The sequence below is a fragment of the Sinocyclocheilus grahami genome, unplaced genomic scaffold (genome assembly GCF_001515645.1).
Source record: "Sinocyclocheilus grahami isolate Dianchi unplaced genomic scaffold, SAMN03320097.WGS_v1.1 scaffold575.1, whole genome shotgun sequence".
NCBI classification, from domain to species: domain Eukaryota; kingdom Metazoa; phylum Chordata; class Actinopteri; order Cypriniformes; family Cyprinidae; genus Sinocyclocheilus; species Sinocyclocheilus grahami.
This window is the reverse complement of record NW_015505754.1, coordinates 584089-601339: the sequence shown is the minus strand read 5'-3', so window position 1 is coordinate 601339 and position 17251 is coordinate 584089. Positions and strand designations below refer to the sequence as shown.

At 39.8% G+C, this 17251-nt stretch overlaps 2 protein-coding genes across 2 annotated transcripts in view; both read right to left on the bottom strand.

Moving 5' to 3' along the window:
• LOC107556670 (protein kinase C and casein kinase substrate in neurons protein 2-like) overlaps positions 1 to 1155 on the bottom strand; it is a 13417-nt gene extending 12262 nt beyond the window's left edge. The window contains exon 1 of the mRNA XM_016239831.1: positions 941 to 1155. The gene's annotated coding sequence lies outside the window, so the exon portion shown is untranslated. The remainder of the gene's footprint in view (positions 1 to 940) is intronic.
• A 2269-nt stretch (positions 1156 to 3424) lies between these two features.
• The window catches only part of LOC107556669 (SH3 and multiple ankyrin repeat domains protein 1-like), a 43070-nt gene continuing 29243 nt past the window's right edge, over positions 3425 to 17251 (bottom strand). The window contains exons 15-27 of the mRNA XM_016239830.1: positions 15401 to 15483; positions 15178 to 15302; positions 13506 to 13641; positions 13322 to 13402; positions 13145 to 13153; positions 11696 to 11722; positions 11395 to 11454; positions 11121 to 11236; positions 10348 to 10471; positions 9993 to 10240; positions 6669 to 9373; positions 5103 to 6206; positions 3425 to 4148 (exon numbers count right to left, since the gene is read on the bottom strand). Coding sequence (XP_016095316.1) covers positions 4067 to 4148; positions 5103 to 6206; positions 6669 to 9373; positions 9993 to 10240; positions 10348 to 10471; positions 11121 to 11236; positions 11395 to 11454; positions 11696 to 11722; positions 13145 to 13153; positions 13322 to 13402; positions 13506 to 13641; positions 15178 to 15302; positions 15401 to 15483 — 4900 coding nt within the window. The 3' untranslated portion in view covers positions 3425 to 4066. The remainder of the gene's footprint in view (positions 4149 to 5102; positions 6207 to 6668; positions 9374 to 9992; positions 10241 to 10347; positions 10472 to 11120; positions 11237 to 11394; positions 11455 to 11695; positions 11723 to 13144; positions 13154 to 13321; positions 13403 to 13505; positions 13642 to 15177; positions 15303 to 15400; positions 15484 to 17251) is intronic.

Genomic DNA, 17251 nt, shown 5'->3' with positions numbered 1-17251 from the left:
TTTGGTTTTTGTTCCTTTTTTTTTTTTTTTTGAGTACTACAGAAATGAAACCCATAAATAGTTTTTGGAGAACTGTAATTTTTGCCCCTAAATTTAAATATTTATGTGTGTGTGTATATATATATATATATATATACAAACACACACACATAAGGGATTTATCAAAACTCACATCTATATTCATGCAGAACAGTGTTTAAACTTCAGTCTGTTTTTTTCCCCAGAAAATTAAATAAAACATTTACAATCACAATCTCAAATACGAACAGATTGCATAGGAAAAATACACAAACAGAAGAAAAGCATATAAAAAATAAAACAAAAAAAATCTAAACTAAAAAGCATTTTTGTTACTGTGAATATCAATCCATTTTTAGCAAAGTACAAAAACATAATGGAAGCATTTCAACAGGCGATTTCAGCAATGATCTACAGTATTGATCAAGCTTTCTGTGTGAGCTAAATATACACTATAAAACAATCAAAGCTATTTGCTTTTGCATAGCAAAGTGTCACATGCAAAAGTGACACATTAAGTTACTTAATAAATGCTAATTTCCTTAGTTTGTAAACCTGCACTGATTCACACGCAACACTATCCAATGAATCAGGGTAACACTCTTTATGCAATATGGATAGTTGATAGTTAACAGTGACATGCTACTAAAACAAATTTTTTTTTGCTTCTCTAATATATGCATGCAGATTTTGTCATATTAACTGAGAGTAAATGAACTATTTGTACTTTAAAGTCTCACACAGCACAACCATTTACTTTAAGTGGGGTGCAAAATGGTAAAGTGGTTTTTAAAAATCAAAATGATGTTGCAACACCTAAAATATACACTTTCATATCATTCATTATCAAATTTTTATGTTTTTTTGTCAACTACTCAGAAACTAAAGTCAAACAGAATAACAAACGAAAAGCAAAACTGACCTGTCACTCCAAGGCTTTTTTCTTCCGTTCTTTGGCTTGTTCTGCCCTCCTTCAGTATCCCTCACTTCTCTCCCATCTCTGTCTGTCTGATGTTCCTCCAGTGTCTGTGCAGTCAGTCAGCTGTTGTGGAGGTGCACATGTACATGCAAGTGTGTGTTCTCTCTCTCTCTCTCTCTCTCTCTCTCTCTCACACACACACACACACACACACACACATTCTCTCTCATCTCAGTGTAAATTAGTTGTCAGGTGTGAAATTTAAGTGTGTTGTAGAATGTGAGAGTTATTTCAGCTCTCTGCTAATCACAGCTCAGAGTGAAAAACATGTGAAGCAATTAGTATGTATCAGTGTGTTTACAGAGCAAGTTCATAAGTCCAAAGCAAACAATATACCATGCAATTCGACATATCTATAATCAAAGCATATGAAGTGTTTAAGGCACTTATAGTAACATGAATATAGATGATTGTTTATTATCAGAGTTCATCATCTCGGCAACAGCAACAGGGCAGTGGCCAGTGTCATGTGATCTCTACCACATCATACGCAGTCAATCGTGGCCTGTGGGAATTCTAGGAATAGTTCATTTTTAAATGAAAAAGTCATTATTTACTCACCCTGATGGTTGTTACCTCCATGGAACAACGTTCAAGCATATAATTAAAGGAATATAGTTCACCCAAAAATTAAAATGTGCTGAAAATGTACTCACCCTAGCGGTGCTAATATCACTAAGAATAAAGGAGAAGCCACTAAATATAATAATTTTCATATATGATATAAATTACTTGCGCCTCAGAGTGAACAGAAGAAACACAATGAATGGTGTCATTGCTTTCGGAGCAATGACACTGTTTGGGAATGCAGTCGTGTAAGACAATTATACAGAAACACTTTGACAACAAACTTTGCTCAGGCATTTCAGAATGACCATAACCAGGGGTGTCATACACTCATGATTTTTGAGGGGGCACGTGGCGGGGGGCCTATATCAGTTATGCAATAGCAGTTTAACTGATGTAGGCTTAGGTTTTATTTATTTTTTCCTTTTTATTCGAAATATTTCCAAACGTGTTAACTATATCAGGAAATATCTTGATTCTCAAATATGTGTAAGTAAATGAAGAGGTATTCAGCAGCGAGCGAGTGAAGAAAACACCGGCTTTTTAGCGATGACTCATCTGAACACCTCTGATTGGTCATTGCATTCATAAGCTCGTGTATGATTGGTTAATGCACAGTGCTGTAAAAACGCGTCTGTATCTGGCTCAGCGCCAGCCAGCAAACGCAGATATGAATTTAGCAGCTGATGATTCTGCCCTCAGGCCATCCAAGATGTAGATGAGATTGTTTCTTTGTCAGATTTGGAGAAATGTAGCATTACATCACAATGGATGCTCTGCAGTGAATGGGTGCCGTCAGAATGAGAGTCCAAACAGCTGATAAAGCCATCACAATAATCCACAAGTAATCCAACCACTCCAGTCCATCAATTAACATCTTGTGAAGTGAAAAGCTGCGTGTTTGTTAGAAATAAATCCATCGTTAAGATGTTTTTTTTTACTCCAAACCTTTTTTTTTACTTTCAAACCTTCCAGCTAAAATATGAATCCATAATGATCACACTTCCTCCAGTGAAAAAGTCATCTCGTCTGAATCATGAGAGAAATCTGCACAGATCAAGCAACATTTACAAGCAAAAACAGTCCAAAACAGCTCTAAACAAATATGTGGGTGGATTTTGATGTGAGAGGACGACAGGAGATGGACTTTTTCTCTGGAGGAAACATTATTATGGATTATGGACTCATATTTTGGCCAGAAATGACCGTTTTAAGTTAAAAACAATTTAATGATGGATTTCTTTCTTACAAACACACAGCTTTGGGAGTGGTAGACTGGAGTGGTGTGGATTACTTGTGGATTATTGTGATGTTTTTATCAGCTGTTTGGACTCTCATTCTGACGGCACCCATTCACTGCAGAGCATCCATTGGTGAGCAAGTGATGAAATGTTACATTTCTCTAAATCTGATGAAGAAACAAACTATCTACATATTGGATGGCCTGAGGGGCCATTTTTGGGTGAACTATCCCTGTAGTAAAGAATTTAGTAAAATTGGGCTGTAAAAGCTGCAAAAATTGTGAAAAAGTGTAACTATTTAAAGTGATCATTTCTGTAAATTTTGATCAAAAAGAGATGAGAATAAATTCAACAACAGAATAATTTATTCAAACCTCTTAAGCAGAGCTTATGTATCATCATATCACACAATAGAAATATCTGATATTTATATCTATATATATATACTTTAATTCTGCATACATTTCCATACACACACTCACACATACACACACACACACACACACACACACACACATTCCTACGCTTACATAATCCTTATATGGTTATTATTGGCATTATGATGATTTTTTTTTAGAGCTTTTATTACTTAAAGTCAACATGAAACAGTTTACAACCCGTTTTACTTTCATCATCCAACATATCGGAGTAAAAAAAAGATATTCAATTAAAAAAAAATGTAAGGCAGGACTTGATTTTATCTATTGCAAATTGATTGGATGGTGTAAAGTGTCACTGTATGACTGGCGGTTAAAAATATGAGGGCTTGGTGACATCAGCCAAAATGGAAAATTACATTTGATAAGCATTCTTTGGAATAACGTGCACAAAAAAATGTGTATTAAAAAGTAAATGGGGTCATTCTGGTTTCATGTTGACTTTAATCATCATATCAGATGAATCAAAGCCTGCACGTCATGATGCTAAAATATGCACAGCAGCCTCATTTGTATTAATATAATAATATCATATTACTAAAATTCATTAAACCTCTTGATCTCGTCATCCCAAAAAACAATGAAAGAAGTACATTCTCTCTGTCTCTGACAGACTGAAGACATTTGGCCGTCTGGCTTCAGCTGGGACGACAAACATTTGCTCTCTGTGAGAGTGTTCGAGTATTTCATAGCGCTTCTCCATTGCAATCATCCCCATCTCTGTCCTTCAGTGGAAGTCTTTCCCTTTCATCCCAAGTGCTTTTTGTCTAACCCTATTCTTTCTTTCTTTCTATCCTCTAACTGGTTCTCTCTAATTCTTTCCTCTAGCTCTGAGTCGCCTCATCTCTCATGCGTTCGTTCTGCCCTTCAGAAGAAACAGTGGAGACAGAGAAAGCAGAGGAGAGCCTAGAAAACATGGAAGGGGGGAAAGAAAGAAAAAGAGGCAGAGCATGAGGTAAGAAAAGAAAGTGCTTGATATACTGATCATCTACAAACTAAGATGAAGAATTTGGCATTCAAAAAGCAATTAAAGTTATATAAATGTGCAGTATGTAATTACAGGGCACGTGTCAGTTGTGCAATTTCAAATAAATGCCATGTTTAATGAAAAGGAATGAGCTGTGATTCAATCGATTAAATGATGTTTGTGGTCTTACATGGAATATGAAAAATAATAACTCAATTCATTTATGTTATACTAGACAAAGGTTTACACTCGACCACTCATGATCTTTTGATCTAAAGGGTTGTGCATACGTTCTTAAAAACTACAAACTAAAAATTAGTTCACAAAAAAACAAGGAGACATGAGAACTCCTTCAGAAGTGTCATGGAAATGGTTGGGATTTAACATTGTTTGGTCACTACATAGCAGAAATGTTTCCATTGGTATTATTTCTTAGTTTTCATACTTTACTATTACTCTAAAATGTGGAAAATGTTAATAATAAAGAATGAATAGATATTTCCAAACCTCTGACTGGCAGTGTGAAATAGAATATGTATACATGAAGGTCACAGTCTAGAGAGGAAATGGGTTTTATGATCGAATGAAGTCTTCCTTACTTAACTAAACTTCTTTTAATAAATATCATCTAAAGCATACATGAACATCAAGGGCAGAATATTTATTTATTGTTGAGTAAAGCTGCAGGCAGAATTATCCATGCAGAGCTAAATTTTTATGAAATGGTGGACATTTTAGGAAAACATATATAAACGGCTTCTTTTCCGTTTCAGAAAAACTAATAGTTTTCCCCCTCACTACTTGTGTCTAGTTTGCTTTCTGATGCTTGTTCATCAGGCCCTCGTCTAAATCTACCCTTCATTTCCCCTCCTATTCTCATCTTTCTATCTCACCTGTCCGTAAGTCTCTTAAGCGCACGCTCAATGTTCATACGATGTCCGACCCGACTCACACCCAGATCCAGGAAGTCCTCTTTTGTCAGAGATGGCAGGTGGGAGCCGTCAATCTCGTTGTCAAGAAAACGGTCCCGGTGCTCTGCCAGATTCAGGTATGTCAGCCAATCAGCAACATCATATTTGCTCCAGTAGGGGAGGGGCTTAGACACAAAAGGCTGATTGGGCGAAGGAGGAATTAAGGGCGGGTAGCTCATACAAGATGGGGAGGAGCCTCCAGACAAGAAGTTGGTAGGAGAGAGCGAGCTGGAGACCAGCACGGGGTTAGGAGGAGCCACAGGTGACGGGAGTGGGAAGAGAGGAGAAGTTTGCGTGAAAAACTGGTCTGAATATTGGTGGGCGACTCCAAATGGGGGCGTTAAAGGAGGTTGTATTTCGTACGGAGAGCTGTAGAGCGGCGTAGACAGAAAGAGAGGGAGCGAGGATGGACGCGGAGGTCCAGGTTGCGGGTGGTCCGAGCAGGAGATGAGGGGACTGGGCACTCGGCGACGCTGAGTGTACGAATGAGATTCGGAACGGCGTAGTTCCGGTCCAGAGAACTGAAACTCGGAAGCTTTACCGCGATACTTAGAGCGATGTTTTGGAGACAAGGGATAGGGGGAATAGGATGGAGAAAGTGGTGTAAGAGAGACAGAGGAAGGAGAGAGAGGTGCATGAGAGAGAGATATTGGGGAAATGAGAGGATGAGGTAATGATGGAGGAGAGAGGGGTGCATGAGCCAGGGAAAGAGGAGAGAGGGGGGCATGGGGCAGCGACGGAGGAGACAAAATCCCATGAGGAAAAGAAATAGGAGAATTAGATGGCGTCCAGTCTTTGAGAGGAGGTGGAGCTGGGATTGGGGTGAGAGGTAATGGGGTCGGGGTTAAGGCTGGGGTTAGAGACGTTACAGGAAGAGGAGACGAAGGTACAGGGTTACGGTTCAAAGCAACAGAGGGGCAGTTAGATGTTAAAGAATTAGGGGGAAGGTTTGGAGAGAAGGGGCGTTGGAGAGACGGCACAGAAGCAGGGAGGAGAGGTGCACAGCCAGAGGGATCACCTGGAAACCTGTGAAAAATTAAATAATGTGTGTAAACCAGAAAAATAACAGTAATGCCCATTTAATTCAGACAAAATAAGCAATAAAACTAGATTAGAGGTGTTTGCCAGTGAAAAAAATTGCCAAAACAATGCTGGGGTGTTTGCCGGGGATTGCTATGTGGTTGCTAAAATATAATGAGAGATTTTTACTTTTTTCTTTTGGTTGCTATGATTTGAGGTATCATTCACATCTGTAGCACAAACAGGATGAGATAATATACATATGTATTTGGCATATGTGCACTGTGTTGTGAAACCTGTTTTTTAACATACAGTCTGAGAATAAAGGTGTGTGGTCAACATAGAATTGTACATCAGACCATATTATGAATCCATAAATCCAGGTAATTCTTGAAGGGTTTACAAACTTTTTCTTGCAACTGTACTGTAAGAACGTGAGTGTCTTTTTGTTTTCACAAGATGTCTCACCTATGATTTGACGGTGGTGCCTGACCCTGCCAGCCACCAAGCTGTTGTAGTTTACTGCTGAGTTCATTTATGATGCTGGCCTTAACATTGGAGAGAGGAGAGTTCAGACGACGATCCATAAATGCTGGAATCTTTACAGCCACTTCACCTCCTCTTCCCTGTTCTTGCTCTTCCTCTTCCCTTGACCTGTACATGTTGGGAGCGGTGCTAGCCTGCCGCTGTAGCAGTGGTCCGGTTCGTCCATTTTCTGTGTGCACATGATATTTTGACATATTTTGAATGTGGGTTTTTGCGAGTGGCGGGTTTGGAGGTTTGGATTTATGCATGGGTGGTTTGTGTGTTTTTTGAGCTAATTTATCGGGGTGAGAAAGAGACGAATCCAGGGACACTCTTCGGTCTCCTTTTAATCCATCCCCTACTATCCCACTCTCCATGCTTTCTCCCCGTCTTCCTCCCCTCTCCTTCTCTCGGCCTGCTTCTAGTTCCCTTCTTTCTCCAAAGTTTTCCATGTGGTGATCACTGCTGCTGTGACTATCCAGTTCCTCAATCCCAGAATCAACCACAGCCTCCGACCAATCACGCCCCTTAAGAGCTGGAGGAAGTCGATCACCTGCGATAACTGATGCACTTTCCAAAGGCATTGTTGTGGTGACAGTCATTACAGCTGCAGTTGCAGCCACAGTAGAATATGACATAGAAATGTTAGCGTGGCCCTGTTGCGGGTAGAAAAGTGGGAGAGGCCGATGCAATGACATAGGGTCAGATGAGGTGTTTGGGGCAGAAGGGGAACTCGATGAAGGGAATATCTGAGGAGAAGGAAGAGATGGGGAGAGAGCTGACTGGGTCAGATTGGCCACCTCACTATCATAAGATGTAAGACTAGAAGCAGCAGAGTCTCCCGCTTGTGGCGAGGGTAAAGGCTGGGGTTGGCTGTTGTTTGGGTGCTGAGAATAGCTTGAGGGTTGGGACTGGGGTGGGTTTGCGGGAGGTATTTTGGCACACAGCTGTGGAGCGGGGATTAGAGGAGATGGTGGGAAAAGAAATGGATGTACCACAGCAGAAGGTTGGACGGGTGTCTGCTGTGAGTCAGCTTGCATGTTGTCTAGTAGGGACATGGCATCTTGCGGGGGTTTGGAAAGCGTTTGCAGAGACTGTTGCTCCTTGGGTGGTTGAGATCCTGACAGCTCCTTCTGTTGTTGTTGTTGATTATATTCTGTTGTTCCATGGGTGTCTATTTCTATTCCGTTTGCAAACTGTATAGGGGGAGGTAGGGGCTCTGCAAACACAAACTCATCGTCCACATCCACAGACGGAGTAGGGGGTGGAAGCACCATCCCATCGCCACCCTCTCCAACCCCTAGATTTCCCCCTCTCTTTGTATCCCTCTCTCCCTCCTTTTCCATCCCACTCTCTCCCATCTTCTGTCCTCCCCTGTCATCCTGGGAATTACTGGTGGAACTTTTGTCAGCCGTGCCGAGTTCACTCTCCTTGCCTATAAAGGAAGGCCTGCGGGGAGGAGGCTTGGGCGGTATCCTCTTGTGCCCTTCCCTTTCTCGGTCCCGCATGTAAGTGTGGTACTGATTGGCTCTGTTGTCTCTGTCCTGAAGGTGAGACTGGTGCTGACTGGCTTGATTGTCTGTAAACCGCACCTTTGGTGCTCCTCTTTCCTCTCTATCCACAATATTCTGTTCACTCCATTCCAAGCTCCCCGTCCCACCACCAATTAATCGAAGCATCCGAGGAGACTGGGGGCGACTCTGTGGGACTGGCCCACTTGTTGTTGGAGAGGCACCACCAAGGTAGAGTGAGGTGTTTGATTGGTAGATGTAGAATGGAGGAACAGGTTTTTGGTTTGGAGTGGAGACCGCAGAAGGAAAAGCTCCGGTGCTGGACAGCTGCCGACCAAAGTGGCGTTCCTCTCTACGAGTACGGTGGTCGTCTTTCAGCGCTCGCTCGCGTGCAGCCAATGCGAGTCCAAGTGGGCTTGTTGGGTCTAGAACCTTCCCCGTCAATGGGTGGATGAAGGTAGTGGCTTGATGAGGTGTAGCTGATGCATACTGTGGCAACCCAAACGCAGGTGGCATGCTTAAGGCATCACCGGAGATCAATCCCTCATCGATAGATTTAGAAGGGCGTAAACGAGCGGAGGTATTGGCCTCCAATGAAGTCTGAGCAGACTCCTGCTCATCTAACATGTCCTCCTCAGAGGAGTAATAGAACGAGGTGCTTCTCCGACGGGAGTCACGGTAGCATTCACGTTCCCGCTGTGCTTTGCTCTTGCCCAGTGTTTCCAGTTTTGATGGGATATTTGGTGGTGGAGGTGGAGCGGGCGTAGGAGCCACAACTGGGTTTTGAGGCTTTGCCTCTTCCTGGTCTTCATTATTCTCAGGAGACGGCTCTGTATCCTCACTGCTCGCACGGCTACTGTGCCCAGAGCTGCTGGTAGAAGGCGCTTTCACAATAATAGTTGGGATCGAAATGGAACTTTTTTCCAACTTTCCTCTGCCAGTCTCCTCCACCTTGCGCTGCTTTACCAACATCCCTTTCCCACCTTGCCGACCTGCAATCTTGGCCACCGTTGGCGCTTGGTTCCGCTGTGCTGTAGACTGCTTGGGGCCCACATCAGAGGGAGGCACGGCATTGCTATAGCCACGCCTCAGGCCGCCCATTCTTGCTCCTCCCATCTTGCTGGTATCAGTTTCAGCCTGTTAAAGACAATATTTCAAAGTCTTAAAGGGATAGTTCACCCAAAAATGATAATTCAGTCATAATTTACTCACCCTTCTGTTGTTCTAATTCCGTATTCCCTTCTTTATTTTTTTGGACCATTAATTACGCAAATACTATTTATCTTGTTTAACACATTCATTTGGTCATTATTTACTATAGTATAAGTAAATCAAAAGATTGAAGGGTGATTCTCACAAAATTGTATTTTCTGCAAGCTTATTTCAAGATAAATTTAGATATATTTTCAAAAAAGGACACTTGGAGACTCCAAAGGACACCAAAGAACCAAATGATATAAGAAGTTCATATAATTGATACTTGGATAACTCACTGAAAACACAACTTGAGTCTCTGCTCTCTCTGCCATCTCTGATGTAATCAGCCTGGTTTTCTTTACAAGCACTGTTTTGGAGTTGGACTGATTGTTTAAAAGCATTCGCTTACTGGATCACTGGACTAAAAATGATCTGATTGCAAACAAGCGAAATTGGGTAAAAGGTTTAGAATAGAAATTATGTTTCAATAATTTTGCATTAATTGTGTTAAATTATTTTAACGCGTTAAGGATTTTGACCAGCGCTATCAAGCTCTTACCCTGCGGTTGGGCGGGACCCTGTGCTGTGTCTGGCTATGAGGCAGGTGGTGTGATGGAGGCAGAGGAGGAACAGCATAAAAATGTGTTGGTGCTGCTCTCCTGTCTGTGTGGCCACCGGCAGACAGGGGAGGCTCAGGCGCTGAGGTGTCGGGTGGAGGGGGGATGTCCTCTGGTCCAGGCACAGAAAGACTACGAGACAGCTTCATAGTAGGAGGATGGAGATGTACCCTCTCCTCCTCGGTCCCTCCTTTGGACAGAAGACATGCAGAACACAGTTACATAAGTTGCTCTAAGAATTACAGAGCAATTGGAGTGAATAGCAATGGATTCAACACTTGTTGCATTTAAAGTCACCCATGGATTTCTGACGCATCATCATAGCACGCTGAGTTGAATGGCCTGATGAAAACTGGGCTTGGTTGTAACCATACCCAGGCCCTGATGACATCACGCCAACACCTGATTGTTCAAAAGTTTGCTGTAAAAAACGGGAAAAGACTGATGGGATGGAATATTTAGCACATTTCCTTGCTGCCTCAGTGAAAGACGACTCTACATCAGACAATCTTACAACTCTACTTCCACACAATAACTGCTTGTAAATATACTTTTTCTCAGCACCTGCAGCACAGATGCGGTATCACTCTTACACTTATTACTAGGCGAAAAGCCTTACTAACATGACTGTGCAACAGCTAAGACAGGCGAGCAAATGCAAGTGGTCATATGTAGCAACACACATCAAAGAACCCTTTTCTTCTGCCAAAACTACTGTTTCAAAGCTGTATATAAAACTCTTTTCAAGATTTTCTTGTAGCTACTGAGCAAGCTGATGCAATAATCAAACAAGATTTCATGTGTGAAAGCAAATTGTTTTGTTCTGAACATTTCACCAATTTAAGTCCCCACACAGCATTTGTTTATGCCGAAATATTTAGCTACATGCTGCTGCTCATGCTGTTGTTTTTTTAAAGATGCTGGTTAAAGTTTATGCTGATGATAAATGGCAAAAGATGCCATACTGACTGTAGTTTAAATTATGAGTAACTTGACTTCAAAAGTAGCTTCCTCAAGACTGTCGAAACTCTATGTTAATCAGAACAGATATAATGAAACAGAGATGTTACCTCATTAGCGTTAAAGCCCTTGTTTCGTTCCTTCTTGCCCCCGTGACCTCTGTGACCCTGAGAGTCTGATGTGCTAATTGTCTGCTGAGCAGCGGCTAGAATCTCATCCAGTTTATCTGAAGGACAACAGGAGAAAATTAACATGCTACAAAACTTGAGGTGAATCACCTGGATATAATAATATACTTTAAATGTGAGATTCAAAAGTGTGTATACAGTAAAAAATGTATATCAGGAGATGAGATATAATAAATGAAAAGGACGGGTTTCTTACTAAGGGCCATTTGATAGACGCTCTTCTTCTTTTCTGGAGCTTGAGAGCTCTCTGTATGATCTGAGCATCGACACATACAAAAACATTAGCAACTTCACACAAAAATACACAGAGACAGCTACACGTGTATCTGACCGTAATGATCTTAATACATAATCCACACATGCCAGAGAAACTTGTGGAATTTCATGAATTGCTCTTAAATGCATTCTATGTGGTAATCATACTAACTAGAGGCAGTCATAATACACATTTCATAACCCTTATGCATTTGAAGAAAACAAAAGAAAAATCAAGTCACCTGGTTTCTTCTTCCACGGCGAGGCAGCTGCAAAAGGAAGTGAGTAATGTTAAAAATGCAATAATATGCTTTTATAAGAGCATGTTTAACCGGACACTATGGTGACAATGTAACATTTCTTAAATCATTATTTAAAATTATTCCCTTGTAACAGTATTAACAATCGGTGTCAATAAACAGCAAGTATTTTTCTCAAGTTTGCAGTCTATTTTCAGTTGTCATGGTAACAAACTAAGAAGAAAACTGACAGCCAACAAACATTATAACATGTTTTCACTGTCACTGAAAGAAACTAATTTTATAACTAATACATATAAACTGCATACTGTTGTCTATTGTTTAAAATCTAGACTGATACTGACTAATAAACTAATAAAAGGACATTAATAACCTTGATAAATTTTATATGAGAAGACAAATTATCCAACTAAAAAACAGAAACTCTCTGCAACACTATGATATGATTAAACAGTTAATTTCGTAAAACCTGTCAGAAAACTAAGACATATTTCACCCCTAAAACAAGAAAGTTTTTTTTGCATAATGAAAACGATGCAACTAGAGAAAGAATTACAAAATTGTTTTAGGATAATTTGTGTTTTGTTTTTGCATTGTAACATTCTTTTCATGACCAAATACAATTTCCAATTAATAATATTAAAATTGTATTTAAATATTATGGTTGTGAAATACAAATACTGTAAAAATATATAAAAAAACTATTAATCTACTGACAGTCACTGAGGAGAATAGCATGGAGAAGCATCGTGAAAAAAAATTTAAACATCCATATGCAACAAATATGCAAATTTCCCATAAAATGACTTTTTAGGATTCATAGTTAGTTAGTTAGTATTTTGGGGTGAAATGTGTCCTGGATGACTTTTGTGAGATTCATTCTAAAATATTTTAATGGTTCAAAATGACAAGACATTGCACAGACCTTTCTCCACTGTGTGCAAAGAAGAAAGAAAGACAAAGAAGCAAATTATCAGCCAAAAAGAGGATTGAAAGTGTAATATCAGAGTTTATGATAACAGTAAATGCCTAATAGAATAACATGCATTTCATGCGTGTATGTGTATGGAAGGTGTGTGTATATGTGTTTTTAAGACTGTACCCATCTCCTCCAGTTCTGAAGTCATGGATTTGGAGCGCAGAGCTATAGCCGGAGGGGTCAGCCGCTTACTTTGCTGGGGAACTAAAGGGAAAGAGAAAAAAAAACTATTAATCTACTGACAGTCACTGAGGAGAATAGCATGGAGAAGCATCGTGAAAACAAAATTTAAACATCCATATGCAACAAATATGCAAATTTCCCATAAAATGACTTTTTAGGATTCATAGTTAGTTAGTTAGTATTTTGGGGTGAAATGTGTCCTGGATGACTTTTGTGAGATTCATTCTAAAATATTTTAATGGTTCAAAATGACAAGACATTGCACAGACCTTTCTCCACTGTGTGCAAAGAAGAAAGAAAGACAAAGAAGCAAATTATCAGCCAAAAAGAGGATTGAAAGTGTAATATCAGAGTTTATGATAACAGTAAATGCCTAATAGAATAACATGCATTTCATGCGTGTATGTGTATGGAAGGTGTGTGTATATGTGTTTTTAAGACTGTACCCATCTCCTCCAGTTCTGAAGTCATGGATTTGGAGCGCAGAGCTATAGCCGGAGGGGTCAGCCGCTTACTTTGCTGGGGAACTAAAGGGAAAGAGAGCGCTGTTAAATCAAATCAAAAACTGCCTGCAATGTCATTCATTCATACTCCCATAGACAAAGCCACAGTAAAATCGCTCTCTCTGACCTTTCTTCTTAGGCATTTCCTCCATCTCAGGATTTCGCGCTACCATGACGACCTTCACCATCAGACTGTTCCCGCCCTGACGAATCATGTTCACCACCTGCCTGTGACCCACCTTCACCACATTGATTCCATTCACCTGTGAAAATACAGCCATCATATTTCAATCAATAGTAACTTAACATACATTGTAATACACATAACCATTCAAAGGTTGCAGGTCAGTATTTTTTTAAAGAAAGAATTACAAAGAATACTGAAAAAATGCATCACAGTGTATCGCACATATGGTATCACTTATAATAATATATAATAAGTATATAGAAAAGAAGCACAACTGTTCTTAACATTGATAATAATCAGAAATGTTTCTTGAGCAGTGAATAAGCATATTAGAATGATTTCTGAAGGATCATGTGACACTGAAGACTGGAGTAATGATGCTGAAAATTCAGTTTTGATCACAAGAATAAATTACATTTTAAAACATAAATAAATAAAAACCACTAAATCGTAAATCGTAATAACATTTCACAATATTAGCATTTTTATTGCATTTTTAATCAAATAAATGCTAAATGCTAAAAAAAAAATGTTACCAAACCTGAACTTTTGAATGTGTATATTCCAAATATTCTATTTCTACTCTATTTTTCAATTCAGGTGATTTTCACAAAGACTTACAAAAGATTTTTTTTTTTTTTTAAAGAAAACTATATTTAAAAATTATATAAGAAAGGAAATTTGATTTGCAGTTTGGAGAAAGAGAGAAACACAAGTGGGTGTCTTGAGCATTATCATCAGACTTGATTCGAAATGATTCAACATGATTCACACTCTCCAAATTAACCAGCTGGGAACCGTGAGGTGAAGGTTTTTGCTAAAAGGGCATTGCGTCTGGAGACGTATCAATAAAAATATATTTTGCAGCACCACATACTCAAGATGGCATACACAGAGAACACAAGATCCATGTCATCTTCTCTTCCAGAATCAAATTAAAGTAGGTAACACAAGTTGTTACCAAACCTGAACTTTTGAATGTGTATATTCCAAATATTCTATTTCTACTCTATTTTTCAATTCAGGTGATTTTCACAAAGACTTACAAAAGATTTTATTATTTTTTTAAAGAAAACTATATTTAAAAATTATATAAGAAAGGAAATTTGATTTGCAGTTTGGAGAAAGAGAGAAACACAAGTGGGTGTCTTGAGCATTATCATCAGACTTGATTCGAAATGATTCAACATGATTCACACTCTCCAAATTAACCAGCTGGGAACCGTGAGGTGAAGGTTTTTGCTAACAGGGCATTGCGTCTGGAGACGTATCAATAAAAATATATTTTGCAGCACCACATACTCAAGATGGCATACACAGAGAACACAAGATCCATGTCATCTTCTCTTCCAGAATCAAATTAAAGTAGGTAACACAAGTATCTCAGTGAGGTTTATCACCTCAGTGTAGGTGTTAAGATTTGTTCAGTGTTGGGTTTAACACCTCACAGACTGGAGACTATACCGCTAAACTAGTTTTGGCTTTTGTAGCGATGCAGCATTCTGTCTTCTATATAACATTCTATGGCTCTTTATCTAATAAAAACTTGTTTTAATGGTTCATTAGATGTCTAAAACAAGGTTGCATCAAAGGAGGCGACATCTTTGCTGACCTCGATCAGGAAGTCCCCCATCCGCAGGCCGGACCTCCACGCGACGCCCCCTTCGTCGACAGACTCGAGGTACTGCAGAGCAGGAAAGGCTGGAGTCGGGCTGAACTCCTCAACAGGAGTCTGGGCTGGAGATCACAGATCACAATCATGGACGTGATCCGTCTATGTCATGCTGTGCTCTGTTATCAAACCAGAAAAGAGCTCGCTGATGTCCATCACTTACCTTTGGCCCCTCGGAGTACAAAACCGAAGCCTTCATTGTCTTTTTTCTGCAGAAGTACAGTTTTCTCCTTTATGATGTAGTCACTGTCAGAGAGAGAAGAGAGAAGCTCATATGAAAGACTACTAATAATAACGGAAAACGTCTCAGGTTGCGCATGTAACCATGGTTCCCTGAGAAGGGGAATGAGACACTGCGTCCCCTAGAGGGTGCTATGGGGAATGCCTCCGTATGACCACTGTCTGAAGCATGAGTTAAACACGACAATGAACTTGACATTGGCAGGCGGCAGCCTATGACATCATAGCTGGTGCGGCCGAGAGTATAAAAAGGCACCTGTAAAATACGCCATTCCACTTCTTGCCTGAAGGAGACATGCAGCAATTCCTGAAGCATTGCGAAGGGACTCAGCATCTCGCTCCCATTCTTAGGTTTCATGCATAACCTGAGACGCTTCCTTTTGAATGGGAACTCGCGCTGCATCCTCTAGAGGCCACTATGGGAATGGTGAACCAACGCCGCCATGCTGAAGGAATGAGTGCTTTATTGGTTGAGCTAAGTCAAAGACTCAAAGGAGTTGCTGATAAAAAGGGCCAAAACACAGCATAAAAGTCCTGAAAAGTAGCACAGCTCATTTGTGTGGCATTTCTCACTGATGCAAACAGAAATGAAATTTCAGAGCTTTGATGGAGAAAAAGATTTTCAGTCAATAAATTACTTAAATATGGTGTGTTACTCACAGCACGCATCATACTGTATGACTTCAGAAGACTGGGAAATAATGAGAATATAGACTAAAGTAAGATCATTTTTTAAAGAAATTAATCAGTAAGGTTGCTTTAAATTGATGAAAAGTGAAAGAAAAGACATGTATCATGCTCTTTTAAACTTTCTATTCATCAGAAAATCCTGAAAAAAAAATTACACAAAATTATGAAGCAGCACAACGGTATTTAACATTGATAATAATCAGAAATGTTTCATGAGCATCAAATCAGCATATTAGAATGATTTCTGAAGATCATGTGACACTGAAGACTGGAGTAATGATGCTGAAAATTCAGCTTTGATCACAGAAATAAATTACATTTTAAAATATATTACAATAGAAAACATTTCTTTTAAATTGTAATAATAATATTTCACAATATTACTGTTTTTATTGTATTTTTATATAAATGCAGCCTTGGTGAGCGGAAGATACTTATTTAAAAATTTTTTTTAAATCTTTCTTTAAAAAATCTTCTTCAAAAATGGTCCTTTTTGGACAAAAAATTAATAATAACATTAACACTGTTGTGGTTTGGAACGAAATGAGGGTGAGTAAATAATGACAGAATTTTCATTTCTGGGTGATCTATTCCTTTCATACAGAACCGGAGATAAATTGTGGGATTTTGATGGGTGGGTGAGAGATGCGAGCGCATACTGGTATTCACCACTCACTCGGCCTGCATGGCAACAGATGATCAAGACAGCTTATATGTGCACGGACACTCTCACACACACCCATGCACACATACATGAACACAAAACACAACGTATGCACACAATTTGACATATCCACTGGAAACCACACCGTTTCAGCTGATGCACGGTGCGTGAGAGAGAGACAGATCAGAGACAAGAGAGCGGCAGCAGAGAGACAGCAGTGGCTCACACCGCATGTGTTAATATTCCACATGAGAGCCACAGATCCAAACATTGTTGTGTAATTTTTTGAAAGTGGCTGTGACATTTGCATACAGTCTAGTGGAGGCAGAGACTCGCTTTCTGCACCTGCCAGCAAACGTTTGAAACAGGAAACAGCCGCTAATCTTTTTTGTGGTGAATCCATTTGACAAAAACCCATCG